This window comes from Pezoporus wallicus, unplaced genomic scaffold, assembly GCF_028554395.1.
Source record: "Pezoporus wallicus isolate ANWC-B61680 ecotype Strahan unplaced genomic scaffold, APGP_CSIRO_Pwel_v1 scaffold_11491, whole genome shotgun sequence".
Taxonomy (NCBI): domain Eukaryota; kingdom Metazoa; phylum Chordata; class Aves; order Psittaciformes; family Psittacidae; genus Pezoporus; species Pezoporus wallicus.
Window position 1 is genome coordinate 5,076,110 of NW_026642649.1, and position 20,253 is coordinate 5,096,362.

The 20,253-nt window shown below is 43.1% G+C and overlaps 1 protein-coding gene across 1 annotated transcript in view; it reads left to right on the forward strand.

Moving 5' to 3' along the window:
• CPNE4 (copine 4) overlaps positions 1-20,253 on the forward strand; it is a 221,920-nt gene that overhangs the window by 155,910 nt on the left and 45,757 nt on the right. The window contains exon 8 of the mRNA XM_057431321.1: positions 14,484-14,582. Within this exon, the coding sequence (XP_057287304.1) occupies positions 14,484-14,582 (99 nt within the window). The remainder of the gene's footprint in view (positions 1-14,483; positions 14,583-20,253) is intronic.

Genomic DNA, 20,253 nt, shown 5'->3' on the forward strand with positions numbered 1-20,253 from the left:
GAGGGCCCCATTGAAGGTCAGTGGGACTTTCTCAGTTGGTGTAAATGATACAGCTCCATTTACTTCCACTAATGTTGATGGTTTGCGTCCCATGATACCTCCTAATCTTTGCCTCAGAGAGAATTTCTTTTCCTGTATATGACCAGTATTAGATTGTATTCTTTATATTCACAGAGTATTTCACTAAGTAGGTTAAACTCCTCTGTTCTGCCTACTTTGTCTCAGGAATAATGTTGTTTCATTTCATAATGACATAATGGTGCCACCTGCAGTCCAAAGCCTTATACAAGTGGCTTCAGATGATGTGGTTCACAGTAATAAAAGCATTGAACACAGTAATGGGAAGGATAACAATAATCAGTCACTTGTAGAAGTCACTGCATTTCAAGACCTGCTTTCTTTCTGTTCCCGTAATAAAAGCTTGAATTTCTTGCTATTTTCCTTGAAAATGAGACCAAAAAATCTTTGCACGGGTGATTTGGCAGGGGCAGGTAAGCTCGAAGTATTCTTTATAGCTCTTTATGATACCAAGTGTGCAGGAACCTGCTAAAACATTCAGTGTAAATGTCAGTCCCTGTGCACGCATCAGAAATCTGGAAATCTCTTTATTAGCAGGGTAAAATCAGAATAAGTGATTAATGTTGCTCTTTGGTGTCTTTCTCATCTGTCCGTATAGGGGCTGGTCAAGGAAACCTGTCTCCTAGTGCCAAAGGATTCCCAACTGCTGAATATTCTGCTATGAATTCTTCATTTCTTTTAATCTGTGGGGTTTGACATGGTTTCCAGTGCTTCTTCTTCCTTCTTCTTTTCACGGCTGATAGAGTTCATTTATGCTTTGCATAAATGTATGAAAAGTGTCAACCTGCACAGACCCAATGTGCAAACATACCACGTGTTTTGGGAGACTGGGAGAAGGAACGTGATGAAACAGAGAAGCTGTTCCAAAATCCTCTCAGTTCCAGTCGCAGTTGTTCAATAGGATGAACTTGGTATTTGTCATTTAGATTTTCAATTGCTTTTCTCTGTGGGTAGTTTTGAGACCATATCTGATCACAATAGCTGATCACTTAGAACAACCACTTTGCTTTGCCTGAGTATTCTTCTGTGGGTAGTGTCTCTTTTTTACTGATACTAATCATGGTTTAATAGCTAGCCTGTTGATACTTGCATATGTTTTACTTCAGTGTCCTTACTTCTTTAACCATAGTGAGATAAATCACCCACATTAGGAGGATATAGGGGTTATAATTACATTGAATGAAATGATTGAGTCTCCTTCTTCTTCCATTGGTAATTATTTTAATTGTAGCTTCCTAATTCACCTAGCAGAGTGCTGAAAGAATATCCACACCTACATCATTTTCCTGAATATAAAGGAAATTGCCCATTAATCTGGCAGAGTGGTAAGAATTAGGGAATGAATTATCCGCTCAGTTGTAACTGGGCTTCTTTTTAGTCACCTCCAGTTATTTGTGGCAGAATTTTGGTCATTTATGCAATCTGGTCCTGCAGTCAGAGAAGATATTTAGCTTTCTGAGCACTGTCACATCCTGCCCTTTGTTTGGAGCACAAATATAGAGCTCAGCCTTCGAAAATCTGGGTTTAGGGTGCTAGCTTTACTGAAGTTCTCACGTTTTCAAAACACTACATTCCTTTGCATTCTCAGAACACCTGAGCTGCCTGCTGACCCCAGTGGTAACAGGCATTGCTGCTGCTTGTCAAAACACTGATAGGTTTATATGTTATAAAGTACTCCAGCATCACTGATAATCATAGTCTTTTTGTCCCATTCTACTTCGCAGAATTCTTCAGACTGGTGTGTTAGTGGGTAGTTGTGGGTAGTTTTAGCTTCAGAGCAGGCATACTGAATCACAGAATCAACTGGGTTGGGAAGCACCTTTAAGCTCACCCAGTCCAACCGTTCCCAGCACTGCCAAGGCCACCACTGCCCCATGGCACTGAGGCCTCGTCTCCACGCTGTGTGAACACTTGCAGGGACGGTGACTGCAGCCCTGCCCTGGGCAGCCTGGTCCAATGCCTGAGCACCCTCTGGGGAAGGATTTGTTCCTCAGCTCCATCTAAACCTGCCCTGGGGCAGCTTGAGGCCGTTTCCTCTTGTCCTGTCCCTTGTTCCTTGGGAGCAGAGACCGACCCCACCTCACTACAACCTCCTGTCAGGCAGTTGTAGGGAGCGATCAGGTCCCCCCTGAGCCTTCTCTTCTCCACACTGAACCCCCCAGGTCCCTCAGCCGTTCCCCATCACACTTGTGCTCCAGGCCCTGCACCAGCTCCGTTGCCCTTCTCTGGCCCCACTCCAGCACCTCAATGTCTCTCTTGTAGTGAGGGGCCCAGAGCTGAACACAGGATTTGAGGTATACATGAATCATGTATGAATCACAGGCAATCAGCCATTTTCTTTCATTTAATTTCTTTGCTTCTGTACACTCAGGGAAATGATTTGAAGGAAACAGAATATTCACAGATATGTATAGATGTTTTCATTTTATTCTTCTGCCATGGAAGTGTAAAGATTTAAAGTTGTTCATCACAACTTGGTCATCTTCAGTAACGAAAAGGGGCTAGACCTTGATTTTCTTCAGCTGATGAGTGATGTTGGTGGAACAATAAGCAATGAAGGTCTGAGCTCTCAGTCGCTTTTAACGCAGGAACTGAAGTCTCCCGTGTGAGCGAGCCTCCATCCGCTGCTGTTAGGCAGCCGTCTCTGGAGGTGAACTGTGGCACCTCTTCAAGAGCTCGCAGGAACGCTCCGTGACAGCTCAGGGCAGGAAGCAGCAAATAACAGTGTTCCAGCCGGAACCGCAGGGGTTGGTGAGATGGTAGAAATGTAATTGCTTGTGCTGGAATCAGGCCAGTAAACAGGGTCAGCTCTCTCGTCCTCTGAAGAAGTGTTCTGGCACATCTTAGATGAAGCAGCAGCGCTTGGAGTTGAAGCAGAAATATTTTGCAGCAAGCTTCGATCCCGTTCTGAATGTGGAGCGTTGTCGCTGTGCTGAAACCCCACGCTGTAACCCTGTTACCTAAGGGTTCATTCACGTAGCATCGGTGCCAGCCACAGGGTGTCTGTCTTCACCAGTATCTTTTGCCAAGATCTTTGGGGTCTGGTGAACGTGCATCTCTGCTGCCTCATTCATATGCCACCGATGATAGCCATGTGTCAGTTTCTTTGGTGTTAATCTTTATTTGATGGTTTTGAAGGAGGAGAAGTGGTTGGATATATGGGACTGTTTTCAAAACTACCAAGTATCTGTTAGAAATGTGATAGTTTAATGGAAATAGAGAAATACTAAAGATCAACTTGATCCTAAACAACGTTATTGTATGTTATCACTGGAGACCACGCAACGAAACAGAATTTGAATGGATATTTCCTTCCTGATAACGTTGAGCTTCTCTTCTGGGCACTTTGAGCTCTTAATTTTGCTGTGATGTGAATACATCAGAACTTTGTTGAGGCTGTTTAGTACCAAACTTCAAACCTTCGCTTAGTCACAAGCAATTGCTCACAAGTGAGAAACAGGGTGAAAGCACAAAAACTCTTCTAACTAAATCTCTCATTTCACAAAAATCATCCTCAGTTTGCAGATGGTTCAGAAGAGGAAGGGAGACAAAATTAATGAAATGAATTACTGTTTGCATGAGCTTTACATTGCGTATTGGTCAAAGAGATGTCACAGCAGCGATTTAGGGCAGCTGCTTTCTAGAGCGGTCTGTGTGCAGTAGAGTATTTGTCTCTTAGCAATATTCGTACACTGACAGAAAGGTGTCAGATTCCTTCTTTTAGTTCCAGTTTATGTAGCAAAGTTTCTTTATGAGTCAGTATTTACACATCCTGTTTCTGTGCTCAAAAAGCAGGGAAGGATTGGTTTCGAGCAAGGTTAAGATTTTTAGGTGTTGGTTTGGACTGAGATACGTAATACTTGTGGTACTATGCATGATACTGTAGATAGTGTATTTTAGAAGTGTATTCTATATTCTTTACATTAATACAGAATTAAAATATGCTACATGAGAATTTACATGCATATTCCACAGCGTCTCATCTTCTCCATAGGGTAGAATCTGGCCTCACCGGGTGCTACAGCAAAGCATTCAGTTACCTCATTAGGCTTTCATGTGGTTTCGAGATCATTTGACCCATGTGCAAACCTCAGTGGTTCTATTTCCTGCAGCAGATTTTCTGCACAGGTTTTTTCCCTTCCTTCCATGGCCCTGTCTCTACAAAATGTACTTTCAGAGGAGACTGCTTTGTTCAACCCATCCATATATGCCCATGCCTTCAGGTTTGCCAGTCACTGAGGGTAACTGTGGTGCTGGCACCTTGGGTTTCCAGCCTGTTCCTTCCGAGATGTTGGAAATGAGCCTGATTGGCAAATGCAAGAGCTCCCTGTTCTTGTGCCAGTTTTCCTAGCGAGCTCACCCTCCAGTTTCCACCCCTGCATAAAGCGTGTTTGCTTATACAAGGTGTCACATCCTTGGTTACAGAAGGAGATACGTCTGGAAAATATGGAAGTTACTGAGAACTCATAATTAGGAGAACATTTATTAAACACTCAAATGGATCCAAGGGGAATACAAATAGAAAAGGAAGTCTGCGTAGATAAAAACAGGTAGTTAATAGAATCTGTTGAAGTCCTATTTTCTACCCAGTACAAGAGCAAACCCCAGAAACTAGGTTACTGTAAAAAACGCCACAACCCTATAAAACAAAATCTGAGCATTTACATAGAAACTCTTGTATTTGTCAACAATATTACTGTTTCACAGTTTTAGCTTGTTCACAAGCTTCCAAGAAACAGGAAAATATCAACTATTTAGCTGATACGAAATCTCTTTTGAAAGATCCAGACACCATGTCGTGGTGTTAATTTAACTCTTACTGGAGATCTTTGATTGCTTCAGGAGCTTGTGGCCGTGCAGGGGTTTAGATTCTTCATGGAGATGCTTTCAGCATCCATGCAGGAGACTAATTCAACACTGGCTACAACATAGGAGATACAGTAAGACTGTAACCAGAAAAAGAACTTAAAAGCAGTGCTGAAAAAGGCTGCAGGTTTTGGTTTTAAGTCCTTAACCTATGAACTAAAGAAGAGGAGATGTAGGGAGGATTCACCTTGAAGCAACCCTGTGTCTGTGTGGAGGCACTAACTGAAGCTCAGAACAACAAAGAAGTGAGACCATTTGCACCTACTGATGACTGTTACAGCAAGTGCGAATTAGTCAGTAGAAGGTGGACTTAAAAAGCCCAACATGTGATTATGAGGTAAGGAACTGTGACCTTTATTCGGAGACCTTTACCTTTAAATGAAACTCAGGTTTAACAGTTAACCTCGACCCTTGTGTTACTTTAGCCATTTCAGTTCTAGTGTCTTAGGGGCTGTGTCTCTACTTCATTTAGAAATCTCATCTCTTCATTTTCCTTAGGAAATACGGTGTGGAGGATTGCTTTAATAAACATTTAGAATTGCTTCACATTTCCTAATTGATTTCTTGTCCACTTTCTGCTAAAATCCATGTTTCAGACCTCTGTTGGTCTTAGTTTCCTAAGTTACCCAGAATTGGGAAGATCCACCTCCACTGGTGTTTATGCTGTGGTATCATCCACTGCACAGAGCCACCAGTTCAGGGCCATTAAACCCAATGCTGTTTGCCAGGTCATTCTTTTGGAATGATGTCCAAGAGACATGTAATTGACTCACCCACGGATTGACAACAAAAAGAACAGTGTAATTGGTCACTTTGTATAAACACTCATCATTATTACAAGTGGTGTTTGGGGACACAGGAATGCTGCTGGGTGGGAAAGAGCATTTTGTATTCTTTCTGCCAAGTATCATCCTTTCCTGCTTGAGATATAAGGCAATGGTTGATTTTTATCCACACGATAAAGCTAATAGGCTAATAGGGAGAATAGACAGTGGGGATCATGATGAATTTCACTGCTATGTCTGCAGCTTCTCCAGTGGGCAGATAGGGGCCTGTGCCTGAGCAGTGCCTTTTTTTGCTGTGCAGGGAATTGTTAGTTAAATGAGCAAAAGTCTCAGTGGGATTGATGTGCCCTCAGCAAGTCTGTGATGACACCAAGCTGTGTGGTTCAGTTGATGTGCTGGAGGGAAGGGATGGGATCCAAAGGGACCTTGACACGCTTGAGAGATGGCCAGTGCCAACCTCATGGAGTTCAACCAAGCCAAGTGCAAGGTCCTACACTTGGGTCAGGCAGTCCCAGGCACAGCTACAGGTTGGGCAGAGAAGAGATTCAGAGCAGCCTGAGGAGAAGGACTTGGCGATGTTGGTCGGTGAGAAACTGAACATGAGCAGCTTCAGTGTGCGCTTGAGCCCAGAAACCCCCTGTGTGCTGAGCTACATCAAAAGCAGGGAGAGCAGCAGGTTGAGGGAGGTGATCCTGCCCCTCTGCTCTGCTCTTGTGAGACCCCACTTGCAGCACTGTGTGCAGCTCTGGTGTCCTCAGCATCAGAAGGACATGGAGCTGTTTTGGAGCAAGTCCAGAGGAGGCCACGAAGATGCTCAGGGCTGGAGCACCTCCTGTATGGAGACAGGCTGAGAACATTGGGGCTGTTCAGCCTGGGGAAGAGAAGCTGCGTGGAGACCTCAGAGCAGCTTCCAGTGTCTGAAGGGGGCTACAAGGATGCTGGAGAGGGACTCTTCATCAGGGACTGTAGGGATAGGACAAGGGGTGATGGGTTCAAACTGAAACGGGAAGTTCAGGTTAGATCTAAGGCAGAAGTTCTTCCCTGTGAGGGTGCTGAGGCGCTGGCGCAGGGTGCCCAGAGAAGCTGTGGCTGCCCCATCCCTGGCAGTGTTAAAGGCCAGGTTGGTCTAATACGAGGTGTCCCTGTCCATGGCAGGTGTTTTGAACTGGTTGGTCTCAAGGTCCTTTCCAAGCCAAACCATTCTGTGATTCTATGATACACGTAAGAAGAGAAGGTACTGCAAGGTCAGTACACTGGTTTATCACCACTGACAGAAGTTTTGGAAGATTGGTTCTTTTGCGCAGTGACAGAACTAAAAGGAGGGATACTCCTGGAGAAAACTGCCTGAGATGTATTGGTAACCTCACAGTAGCAGCCTTAGGGTGGTGTCTGGAGAAGTTTTTGCTGTTGTTATGTTTTGTTATTGGTTTTGTGCATATTGTATCTTATGTGAAAAAAAGTTGCATGTTATGTTATGGACTATTTGGCCAAAGACATAGGCTCAAAAACTGGAATCTCACTGATTGGGTTAGAAAGTCATCATTTTCTGTTTGGTTTAAGAATGCACCAGCCTGATCTTTCATTTGTTGGTCAGCTAAGTCTTCATGAGCACAACCAGGATGCTGAAAAATTGTTCTGTTTCTGTGTTCCATATTAAATTGCTGAAGGGGTCTTTCAGATGAAGTAATTAGGAAAAAATATTTGTAATTAACATGGAGTTCTTTGCCCTTAACATAAAGGAAGTGTAGTTTGTTACGTATTTATAGGCATGCATTACAACTACAGACCTCCATTTTAGACCAGTGCACAAAGGAAAGTGAATGTTAACTGCAGTTTCTTGTATCTACACTGAGGATTTTGTTGCATAAACCTGCCTGTGACTGCAGAGTAGAAGCTTATTTATGTTGTTACCATCAGTGACTGCAGAGTCACTGAAAATCCAGTTAAAAGCGTCCCTCAACTCATGTAACTCATAGCACATTTCTCTGTTTCAGAGGAATATCTCTGGGGCTCATTTGTCAACACTGAACAGGGTGAAGGATCTGTGTGTGAAGCTCCTAGGCACCCTTGTAATACAAATAAGGGCAATCAACAAGCTATGAGTTTAAGTAATTGATTTTGAAGTGACCCTGATGGTTCTTGCATGCTGTGAGCTGTCAAGAAGAGGCAGCATCCAACTGGGGGGATTCCCATCTTGTCTGAGGCACTGCCGATGGCTCAAATCTTCAGTAGTGGTGTGGAGAGACTGACTTGGTGATGGCTGGTCTGTAAACAGGCCCTGTTTTCGTTTGGCAAGGAGCAAGATAGGCTCAGGCTGGTGTCATATCACAGCCGTCAATAGAACAGGACCCACTCTGATCTTGAATCAGAAGGCTTCGCGTAGGACAATACGAATTCTCCTTCCCTTCACTCTTCTTTCCCAAGCAGGTAATTTTAAATCCAAACTTCCCAAAGGTTTAGATCCACAGGAAGATCACTTTTATTTGTGTTTTGACTGTCTTGAGTGCTATGCTTACAGCAGCGTGACAATGGGAATGCTGACTCACTTCCCATTAACCAAGAAGAAGCTATCGATGCGTGTCGGTTTCAAGGCTCCTTCAATAGGCAAAGGATCTGCATCCGATATAACCCCATCAGCTTTAAACCTATCGATTACCACCATCTCTGTGCAGGAGGCACAAAGTTATTGATGAAATCCTGGCACTTGTTGAAGTCTCATTGCCTGCAGTGGAGGTTCCCCAAATGCTGATGAAGCAAACAGCTGTGCTGGGGGACTCATGAGTCTTGCAAGAAACTGTGCTTCATTGCAGCTAGTTCACTCTGTTCTCACTGGAGCTGAGCTTCAGAGGAAATCTGAAATGAGCCAGACAAAGTTAATTTTAACCTTTTGGAAAAGTGCAGCTAGTGCAAAGAGGAGGAAAAAAACCCAGACCAGAGTGAAGTATGCAGCAGGAAAGACCAGATTTCCATCCTCTGTTCTCTAGCGTGTAACCCATGCGATATGTATAGTGTAGAATTTGGCCTTGGAACATCCTGACTGTAGAAGCAGGATAACTTGGAGTGGTTTAGCTTTTGTACCGAAGGGTTTGCATAGCTTTTCTCATCCCCAGGCGGGGGGAATGGTTAGGTAGTGGGTGAAGGACTTCTTATAAAAAGACCTTTGAAGTATTCCAAGTGGTATATATATACTTCAGGGAGGTACAGTTGCAGCTTTACTTCATTATCATGGAATAATAACCTTGACAGGAGACAGACTGCTCCAGAAAAATCACTTTGATGATCAAGGAAATTATTATTTCCTCCTTTTTTTTTTCCCCCCACCTTCTCTGTTTGGCTTTTCTGAGTCTTTGGGTTTTATTATTACTTTATTTTTAATGTTGTCACTGGCCCTAGAGAGTGAACTAAAGAAGAGTTTCTGTTTGTAGCCTTTTGCCACCTCATACCACCTGCAGCCCAGAGTGCTTCTGGAAGTTGAACAGGTCCCTGACATTTGCCTGAAGACTTTGTTTCTCTGAGAGAGAGCATCCTATAAACTCTACCTAAAAACGGTGCTGTTAGTTCAGAGCTGAATGGTAAGAACCTCATTACTGACTGGGCTGTAAGTTATTATATTCAAGTCCAAAAATGAGCGTTCTTCTTGCCTAGCCACAAGATATCTTTTTTCACAGAAATGGAAGGGAAAGCTATTCAAGACACACTTGTGTTCAGTACTGTTCCCCTAATGCCTAGCTAGGGACTACAGGCAATTAATGGACAATTTCTCTTTCAAAGGTACCCCTTCTACTCCTTATTAAATGTCAGGGGATAGATACTGCAGTAAAACCACCTAGAGAGATCTCCTTTTTAATGCAATCTATGAACTAAGACCTCACCTGCATCAGAGCCAGATCAGAGTGGGGAGCCTCCTACTCACGGGTTGACTCTGGCTGCTTGAGGCTGCTGTTTTCCTTTTGTGCTAGCATAGAGCAGCTGGACAGTGGAACAAGCGCCTGATCTTCTCTCCCACCCAAGCCAGTGTCTTCTGCTAACAAGTTTGTGAAGTGTTCTATGTTAAATAAGTTCTTATGCTGTCCAGCACCGTACCTCTCAAACTAGGTGGCAAGGTAGTACCAGCACAAGCCATACTAACATTTCATAACTGGACTTTGAGCGTAGGCAGAGATGGAGAAACACAGACTGGCAAGACTAGGACTCTTCTAGTCTTTGCTGGCTTTGTGCATGCTATAACTGCAGTGGCTGGCCAGCTGAGCAAAACTGAAATGGATTCTTTACAACAAGTACACTTCCATGGGCTGGCTGCCTCCAGATGGGATTTAGTCATGGCACTCGCTGCCAGTCTTTTAAAAACTAACCTTTGGGGCATGTTTTGGGCCGGTGCATAAATTGCAAGGTTTAATGACAAGTCTCTCATTACCCCTGCCCAAAGGTGCTGTATATAATACTTCTCTCATTGACACAACTTGAAGCATTTCTCTGAAGGCATATAGGAAGAATAATCTCAGTACGTACAGACACCCACACACAACCTAATACTTAAAGTAGTCAGACTTTACTCTTACTTAGTTCTCCTTGTGTTTAAAGCTAGACAGCGTGGTGAGCAGGGGAAGAATTATAACAGTCGTACGAGAATTTGTCTCAGTGAAAACATAGGCTGACTCACTTGAGACTTGGGACACCAGTTTCTTGTCTCAGATCAGAGCACTGAAATTAAACTTTAAGAAATAGCACTTGACTTTGGCTCATATGCTCTGGATCTGAGGTTGGAATTATTTTCTTGATGTTGACTTGTCAAACAGGAGAACTGCCTCACTGCATGGGAGACACTGGATAGAGAGATTGTTGTGAATGCTCCATCCCTGGCAGTGATCAAGGCCAGCTTAGACAGAGCCTTGGGTGACATGGTCTCATGTGAGATGCTCCTGCCCATGGCAGGGGGTTGGAACTGGATGAGCTTAAGGTCCTTTTCAAACCTAACTATTCTATGATGCTATGACTCTATGATTGGTTTATTTCTTATCTAGTCACTGGCACATTGTAGAGCATCGATATTGGCTGGGGCTGGAAGATGGGCCAGGTTATATTTTTGTGGAATAGAATTAAACTCAGAACTTGTGCAAGGGATGGTTTTTTGCTCATACAGAGGTAGCAAGATGAATCTGGCTGGTTGCAAAAGCACCTAGGGCTGCCTTAAAAAACCAAGCAAACACACCAAGAAACTTCAAAGTACTTCCTAGGGAAATAACCCTCGGGTTCTCACCTCTGATCTTTACCTGGTGCTGGGTTATTTGCAAGGTTATTTTACCTGTGTGAGTGGGTTTTTATGAAAGCTTCTGGAGACCAGTATTGATATGTTTCAGAAATACCTTTCACATTCAGCTGGAATGCAGAATCCTTGCTGTGTACAACGTGCGTTGCAGAGACAGTTAATTTCTACAGCCAGATGTGAAACTCTGGAAAAAGAAGAAGTCCTAATGGATGTACTTGCAGGAACCCCGCTTCACCCTTAGCTCTAATTGTGCAAACGGCATTGAGATAGTGCTGCAGTTGTTTGTCTTTTCCATGAAGCCAAGATGAAGATTAAAGAACCATCTGGCTTTCTGAAAGCTAAAGTTAGCAGACCTCCGGCTTGAAAGAAAAAGCTGTTGGATCCCTGTTGCACGGACGTTTTAAATGTAACTTCTCTTTGCTCATCTCCAGTTCAAATTCTAACCACAGATCAGCACTCTGAGCTTTTCCCTATTCAAAAGGGTTAGCATCCAAACAGAAAGTACCATTTCCTGGAGGTCTCTGATAACCTTGATCTGTTCCTGCATTTATGATCCAATAGAGTTTAAGGACAGAACCTGAATAGTGAGTCTGGTTGGAAAATTTCATGATAAAAGTGGGTTTTTTTCTTTGTAGAACAGGTTTTTTTAACCTCAAAAACATTTTTGGAGAAGTTTTCAAACTAACCTTGTTGTACATCTCTGTCAATCTCGCTATGATGTTTTTACGAATCTTTTCCCTTAGTGATGCTAGTTCCCCATGAGCATAGAGAGTCCATCATAAAGATTTTTCCAGGGCTGTTAGTGATAAAAATACTGTGTCTGGTTTTGTTCCACGCAACATTACCACTATCAGAGCCAGAAACCCACTCTCATTTGATTACTGTTGTAAAACAAACACACACACAGAGGAACCTCCCCTTCTCTCTACCCTTCACCCAGCCCCTGAGAGTTAAAGGTGCTATAAAGGATCTCCAAGTGTAAGAGCAAAATATTTTCATGTTTTGATCTGAAGATCTTTGTTTCTCCTGGAATTGCTGCATTAAAAATAAAGTAAGAAAACTGCAGGTGGTAGGATGGAAAAGCAATAGAGGGTTCAAGAACCAGGTCTTTGCCTGACCAGTGAACCGTTTCAACTGATTAGCATCTGTAGCAGTAAGATACGCTTGCACTTCTCCCCTGTGGGCAGTCCTTTGTACTTCTATTGCACATCTTCTGTATGGATCAGAGAAATTCCCCTTGCATCAAACCAAATCTCTTCCTGAGGCTAAGTGGAACAGTGTTGAAAGTTCAAAAGTAAAAGGTACCTAAATGATAACATGGTGGTAATTTGCTGCCTGGGGAAGTCCTGGGTATGAATTTAGGGAAATACCCCCTGAGTCTTGCTTCTGCAAAGGCAAATCAAGTGCCAGGGCATTTAACAGCATAATAAATTCAGGTAACTGCCTTAGACAAAATCATAGAATCACAGAATGGTTTGGGTTAGAAACGACCTTGAGATCATCCAGTTCCAAACCCCTGCCTTGGGCAGGGACACCTCACACTAGATCATGTCACCCAAGGCTCTGTCCAACCTGATCTTGAACACTGCCAGAGATGGGGCAGTCACCACTTCTTTGGACACCCTGTGCCAGCAGCTCAGCACCCTCACAGGGAAGAACTTCTGCCTTAGATCTAACCTGAACTTCCCCTGTTTCAATTTGAGCCCATCACCCCTTGTCCTATCACTACAGTCCCTGATGAAGAGTTCCTCTCTGGCATCCTTGTAGCCTCCTTCAGATACTGCATGTAGAGATCAAATATCTTCTTAACTACACTTCAGATCAATGGACCTCACATGGACAAACATTTGTGTGAAAGGGGCTACTAATCAGTGGTGGTCCTGGTGGGAGGATGTTAGGGGATAAACACCCATTAAGGCTGAGTCAGCCTGACACTTGTAGTGATTTAAGTTGGGTTAGATAGTCTTTCTCCTGAAACTCTTTTGTCTGCTCTCACTCAAAGAATTCAGTCATTTTGTCCACATCTTAAGGTTTCGTTAGAGAAAGACTCTGGTCTTCCTCCCTTCTCTCATAGGGAATTTACAGACCACTGGTTTGGTGGTCCATGGAAAAGAGATTGGCCACAGTGCTCACACACAGCCTTGCATGCTTATTCAGGCCAGTTAGATAGCATAGCTGGTGGACATGGAAGTCTGTTTCAAAAACATGCTTTTCTGTAAATGTTTAATACTGAAGAGCCAGTCGAGATTCAGTGATTTCAGTTCCCTTCTGGGTGAACTCAAAAGCACCCCTTTGGACCAAGCAGAATTCAGATGGTTTGAGGACTCTCTGAGGAGCAGGCATCACTTTTCCTCTTATGTTGTCTGACCACCAGTGCTGGGTTAAAAGCACTGAGCCTCGTTGAGACAAAGTAGCCTGATAAAGCACACTGTTGTCAACCTCAGTAGCCCACTGTTGATGCCCCACCACCCCCAGTTATGTTTCATTCCTGCCTTTCTCAGCAGGAGCAACTCTACTACTCCCACCAGAGCAGTCTTCACCTATGCACAGACCTAAAAGACTCAGGACCACAGGGAGGGAATCAAAGTTATCCTCAAAGCCATCTGATAGCCAGATGTCAGTTCACTCCTCATGTGACAGTAAGAGCTTCCTGATTCTGTCAGCGTATGCAAGCTTTATCTAAGGAGACCATGAGGCTGAATTTGGGATTTTGCTCTTTAAAGTTGTGAGCCCCTTTGTTGTCTTTGGGCCAGATTTAAAATTACTATTTAGCAAAGCGTGTCATTATTGCTGTGTGCTTCAGTCTTGGCTAGCTGAATTCTGTTCAGCTGTGTCTGTAAACTGAAACTCTCACAGCTCAAAGGCACTGAGGTATTCCTGCAGGCATGAATTTAGGAATGACTATCAGCAAGGTTTGCTTTGAATAGACACTGTTGAGCAACACTGGAAAACAGCCAAGATAGGAGCAGCAGACACTGACGGGTATGAATTCAAAGCCATTTCAGAAAATGAGCTCTGTAAGTGTTGTCTCACCTTCTCTGACTGTAAAAATGAGAATGGTAATGTTTGACCACAGCAGTTAGTGTTTTGAATATAGATTTGTATTTGTAAAGCTCTTCAGTGAGGTAAGTTACTCTTAATGCAGGACACCATTTGACCGTGACCGTGCAAGTACACATAATCCTGTATTTTTACACCTAGCAAAATAGATGGAGTCAAGGAATCCTTTCTTCCCAAAGTACATGACCATGCTTTCATCAGCCAGCTCATAACACAGAACTGTCAGGAGCAAGCTGTGTTGAAATTACACTTGTCATTTCATTTTGATCTGGACAAGGATATGTTTTTAGTATCTCTTGTGATTTCCTTCTAGGTAAAGCACTGCACCCAATGCATACCATAGTTTCAGCTGTAGTGTCTTTCAACAAAACCTCTTTTCTGACTGAAGACAAATGTGCTCTTTGTTCTTTTTCCCTTTGCCTCCCCAGTGCATAGTTTGGGACTGGGATTCCAATGGAAAGCATGACTTCATTGGAGAATTTAGCTCAACTTTCAAGGAAATGAGAGGAGCTATGGAAGGAAGACAGGTAAGTGGAAACCCAAGCAATCTCAACATGGAAGCTTTGTGGAGTAGTGTTTCTCAGACTATCCTGTAATAAAGCAAGTGAATTACCTCATCATCTCTCCCATAGGTTTTACTGTTTCCTAGACACAAAAAGGAGCCTTTCCTGTACTTCCGTGCCTTTTTTTAGTTCACATTCTACAGGCATTTCTTTAATATGATTTATTTCCCCTGAGCACAAGCACCTGGTTTCTGTGAGGTGCTGTGCTGTTATGGCAAAGCAGATGCACAGCCTTGGTGCTCAGAGTGTTTCCCTCCCGACCTAAGGCCTTGATTGGGTGAGGGTCATTTTCCACCTTTCTCCACTTCTCATATTATCGCTGCCAGATCTAATTTGAACACGTCACAATGAAGCTGAGCTGTTTCCTAAATATTTCATGAATTACAGTCCTAAGGGGAGATGAAACTGTTAGCTTGTTAATAGTTTCACTTTCTTGTGTCAGCCTGATCTTTTCAAATTGAAGTTGACGGTAATTATTGAATAGGATAAATGATTTGGCATATCTAATTGCAGTAATTGTCATTTCCTATTAGTACTTACTCCTGAAGGGGTTAGCTTGGGTAAATTCTCTAAGGGGGAGTTAAAAATGTTGACTTTCTAATCTGCTGCTGATTTGCATTCACTGCTTCATGGTGTTCTCAAAACCCAAATGCCTAATAAACTTTATCTGGGCTTTATATTAAAGTTGTGTTCCTGATGTGTTAATAGCTAACAAAGAGTCAGTGGGTGTTTAATAAATGGTAAACAGTCAGGCTATTCCAGAGGTCAGGAAGTTTTTTGATTCTTCCAGATATTTTCTGTTGATGTTCTTAGAACAACTTGGAGCTTAACAGACATTGCTCATGTGTTTAAAATACTGTTGGTACATATCAGTCATATATTAACCCCCTCGAAATAACTTCTGAGCAGAACCTGAGTGTAAGTGAAACCTTGTTTTGTTCCTTCGAATTAAGTCAGAGGATCAAAACCTAAAACAAACTGAATTTGAGTGGAAATAAAACCTACCTAAAGAGGTAAACAGGTTCCGGAGCAAGGCCAGTGATGTGACAACACTCCAGTTTGGTATGCAAGTACCTGTGGCTGGGAAAGGGATCATGTGAGAGTGGTAAAGGGTGTGTATTTCCAATGTAAATGTCTTCACGGGAGCATCACAGTCCTTCCCAAACAGGCAGCTTGTTGGCCAGAAAAGAAGACTTGTGGTCCAGAGTGCCAGGAATGGCTGTGAAGGATAAACTGCATATTCTTTATCATGATGGAGAAACCGTGTGCTCTTTTCATCCTCAGCTAGTGAAAGGGATGGATACTTTCATAGGCATAAGGAGTTAGTAAAGCCATTTGTCAATTCCTGTTTTAGGTTGGCAGTGTAATATCAGAGTGCCACCCAGGAATGTTTTAGTGTTGCACAGTGCGTTAAGTGCCCGAACCTTTGTCTTGCTAAGGGTCTGCCTTTTGCCGTTGGGCAGGCTGCCTTTCACCTGTAACACTGCAATCTGCTTTTCTCCACATGCCTAAGGTGCTGGGACATTATTTCTTCCTTTATGTTCTCATTCTGTTGTTACTGCGCAGTTACTCTGTGGGCTTGCACCTGCAAAACCCGATGCTGCTGTTATAGCCAGTTCTCACAGGAAGCAATTGCTGCCAATGTGAGAATCAGTCCTTCTCCCCCCTCCTCTTTTCTAATCCTTGTTTTGTTGTCTCATCTAGAGGAAAACAAGATTTAGTGGATAACATAGAAATAGTCATTTAAGTAGCAAATAAATATTGCCCCAAAAATATATATACATGCTAGGTGGCTCTTGCACCTCATGAAAGCAGGATTTAGCAAGCACTAATAGGCAAGAAAAAGCAGTAGGGAGTTTGAGCAGATCCTGGTGAAAATTATGTATTTTTTTATATATATATTTTCCCATAATAAATGTATATATATATTTATATATATATTTATTATGGGAAAAGTATTGTGATCCACACAGAGGAGAGGTCACTTGTGTGGGAGGCTGTGTCACTTGTCAATTGGCTGAAGCCAGAAAGCAATTTCCCTTTCCCTTGCTCTCTTTCTCTTTCCCCCAGTCCCTCCCTCCCTTGTCCTTTCCCCTTCTTCTCTATTCTCCAGCAGCAACTATTGCTGCTAAAGGCACTACATTCCATTAGCTGTGGACCCCATAAGTACATCTTAGTGCATGGTTTATCTCAAGATCCTTTGTGTAACATTAAGTAATATGATTAGCATTTGTCAGTTTTTTCCTCAATTTTATTCTTCCCAAGGGAAAAGCATGTGAAATTGAGTGTTTGAATAGAGGGGGGTTCAGTAAACCTTGAGGGAATGGCAGAGGACGGAGGAGGAAAGTGTTTTGCCTTCAAGTGGATGTGTTGCTAGGTATTTCTAATAAGGAAGACCAGTATTTCTAATAAGGTGGCCAGTAGGTCAGACATAGTCCTGTGTTCCTAGAAGAGAGTCTTTCATAGCCTCAGACCGGAAAATGTTCTGTTTTCCATGTAGTGCTCTTTCCCAGTCAGAGAAATAAAACTGACAGCTACATTCTTCAGCCCATGGTGTTAAGCATTCTTTCACATAGCATCACAACAGGGAGTGACGAAAATGAGGACCAAAACCTGGAATTTCATCGCAGATGCTGTGGAAGCCAGTGCAAAGAGCAGGACTCGGATCTGACATCCCCATTTGAGTTGCTAAAGACAGGTAGTGAAACTTTTCATTCTGATTAGATTTGATTGAATGCAGCAGACTTTATGGCCAGCTGCAGGACATTGCTGTAGTTCTGTCAAACGATAATCAAAGCACCCTAGTGATGGTCAGCTGGGGTTTTACTCACCCAGGCAACTGGAGAGAATAGGGCTGAATGTTCATCAAAGAGAGGGGATCCAGGAGCTCTTCTTAAGCGTCAGCTGCAAATCTGTGCAGTGTTAAAGTAGGCTACAGCAACGGCGTGGCTCTCTCTCTCTGCCCATCAGCAACATCTCTATTAGTATCACATCCACAAGTTGTCATTTAATACATTAAGCAGTAAGAGTGGAATTACATAGTCTGTGCTGGGGAGCAGGAAGAGCTGTGTGTCATCTGTGAATTGTTAATGCTTCTCACCATTTCATCAGCTCACCTTGTCCCTGGAGGAGTTCACAGGGATCTTGAAGTTGCCTTTTAATGTACATAGTGCATCCTCCAGGAAGCACAGAGTATTCTGACCCTCTTGTATCTTGTAGCTACAAGATTCTTTTATCTTGTGGCCAGTCTCTCAACTGCTGCAGAACCACCTGAGGTGGTCAGAATGAGTGTGTGTACTTACTTACCAGACATGATGGTGCTTCTAAAACTGTTTCAGTTCCAGCCCTGGGCTGCGTACTGATTACCCCAAGTTTTGGGTGTCAGCCTCTGATCTGATGAGCTTGACAACAGCAAGTTGGCTTGCTGGCTTGCCTCCGCTGTGAGATTACTTGGGAATTTGTGTTTGAGACCAGGCATCATTTAGATAAACCCCGTGAATCAAGCACTGGCAGCTTCCTAGTGGTTGAACCAGTACTGTGTGAAGGAAGAAGAGAAGTTTCCTTATTTGAATGGTTGATTCCTTATTTTGATCAGGAATGCTCTGAGTAGTTCTTTCCTAACTGTGGCAGGTCTTGGATGAGATTCACAGATAATGACTCCTTCAGAGTGACATTGCTTCCCACGGCTGAAAGGACTGAATTGGTCTTTGGTTGGTGGTACAGGTGAATTTAATGCATGCTGTTTAAGAAGACTTCTTGATCATGACAACCTCAGGGTAACAGCTTCATGTGTGTTTCTGTTACCTTGCTGTCACAGACTGCTGTATTCTGACACCTCACCTGGTTTCATACTGACCAGCAATGAAAAATGGCACAAATGTTGTTCAGAAGCAGGCATTTCTAAACCGTGTATTTACCCTTTTCCACTATTCCAGAATTCACCATGATCTTGACACAAGAAAACACAGTAAGAGCAAGTCCATCCCTATTTGTGATAGGGCAGGGGTTAGTGAAATACTAGTAAATAATCTGAGTTTATTGTATGCTCAGGATTTGTTCAAAATATATGTATAATACATATTTAATGTATGTGTAGCAGGTTTATAAAGTGTTCTAGTATTGATCTAGAAAACATTTGAAAACAAGACTAGAAAAGCTTTGTAAAAAAATGTAAAAACTATTAAAGCTTTTCATAGCTGAAAGGAGAAATCCTCTACTAATGAGAAAAAGAAAAGTCACCTCTGTTAATGGAGTCAATAAAGCCAGAGGGATTTGGGGGCAGAAACGTCACAGGAACATAAAGCACCTGGATCCCCATGCAGCACAGGAGTTATGTAAGGGAAAAATCTGTTCCTGGATTATATAAAGACGGACACGTGTGGATATACACACATCAGAGGGAAAGGGGAGGAAGAAACGCTGCTGTACTTACCATCTCCACGGACATTGCCACAAGTTCAGGTTGTTATTAAGGGAGTGAGGATGGCTGCTGAGTTATTAAAGGGGTGAGGATGTGCTGAGTTGCACAAGGTTGGATGGGGTCCTGAGGGGATCTGGGTTGGGTCATTTGCCCAGATATCTATGACCCTCACTCAGGGCCATCGCGTCAGGTAGCTCTTGAGATAACTGCATTAAAAGCAGCTCTTCTCCAATGGTGGATGTCTTCCTGGGACAGAAGGAATTTAAAAACCCCCATCCTGTCCTCTTGCCTAAAGGGACAGCAGGAATAAAGCAGCCTTTCGGGCAGGAGTAGCTGCAGTTTGCTTAGAAGTGACTTGCTCTTCTTGAAGCATCACAAAGAGATAATGCAGGCTATAATGCTGCCTGCTGTCAGTTGGGGTTTTCACTCTCTCCATTAGACCATGGTGCCTCCTTTGTCATTTACAAACTATGCCATTTGTTGCAGCAGCTGTAAGGAAAGGACCAAGAGAGAAACAAAAGAATTGCAGGGCAGGCAAGAGAACATTCTAGTGATAACCTAGCCTTTGCCATAGCTCTCTAGCCCTTTCCTCACAGCACTACCCAGTGTCCTCCTGTACAAGTACAGCGTTGCAGAGAAAGCAACTGCTCTGTGTTAGGGTTTCTCCTGCCTTTAGGGTATGTGAAACTCTGCAGACCTTTACTTCTTTCTCTGAATAACTTGTGCTGTTCAGTAGCCACACACTGTCCAAATTTTGATTCTACAGTGGTTGCCTACATTTAGTCACCTCCACTTGGCTTTGCTGGTGTGTGGCATGGGTGGTTGCATGGTTTGCTCCTCTCTTCTGAAGGTTTGGTAAGAGAAGGAGTAAGGATGTTTGGGAAGGCAGCATCCTTCACTGCAAAAAGTAGCATCTTCCATTGAGGGATCTGTGGCTCCTCACTGTAGCAACAGGGGGATTAGGACCTTGCAAGTGTCAGCATTAGTTTGCTGACTTTCATTGAAGAATAGCTGGATGGAGTTTGTTTTACATATAGAAATTCTCCACACAGTGGTTTAAACCTGGGGGTATAAAACACCAAAGCAATGTAGGCTGAGGGTTCCATACTAGCATTTGCAACAGTACTTATATTAAAGTAAGAGGAAATAGTTAAAACCTGGTTGCTGTTTCAGAATCACTGTGTTTGACAGAGAAAGAGCTTGTATAGCCCAGAG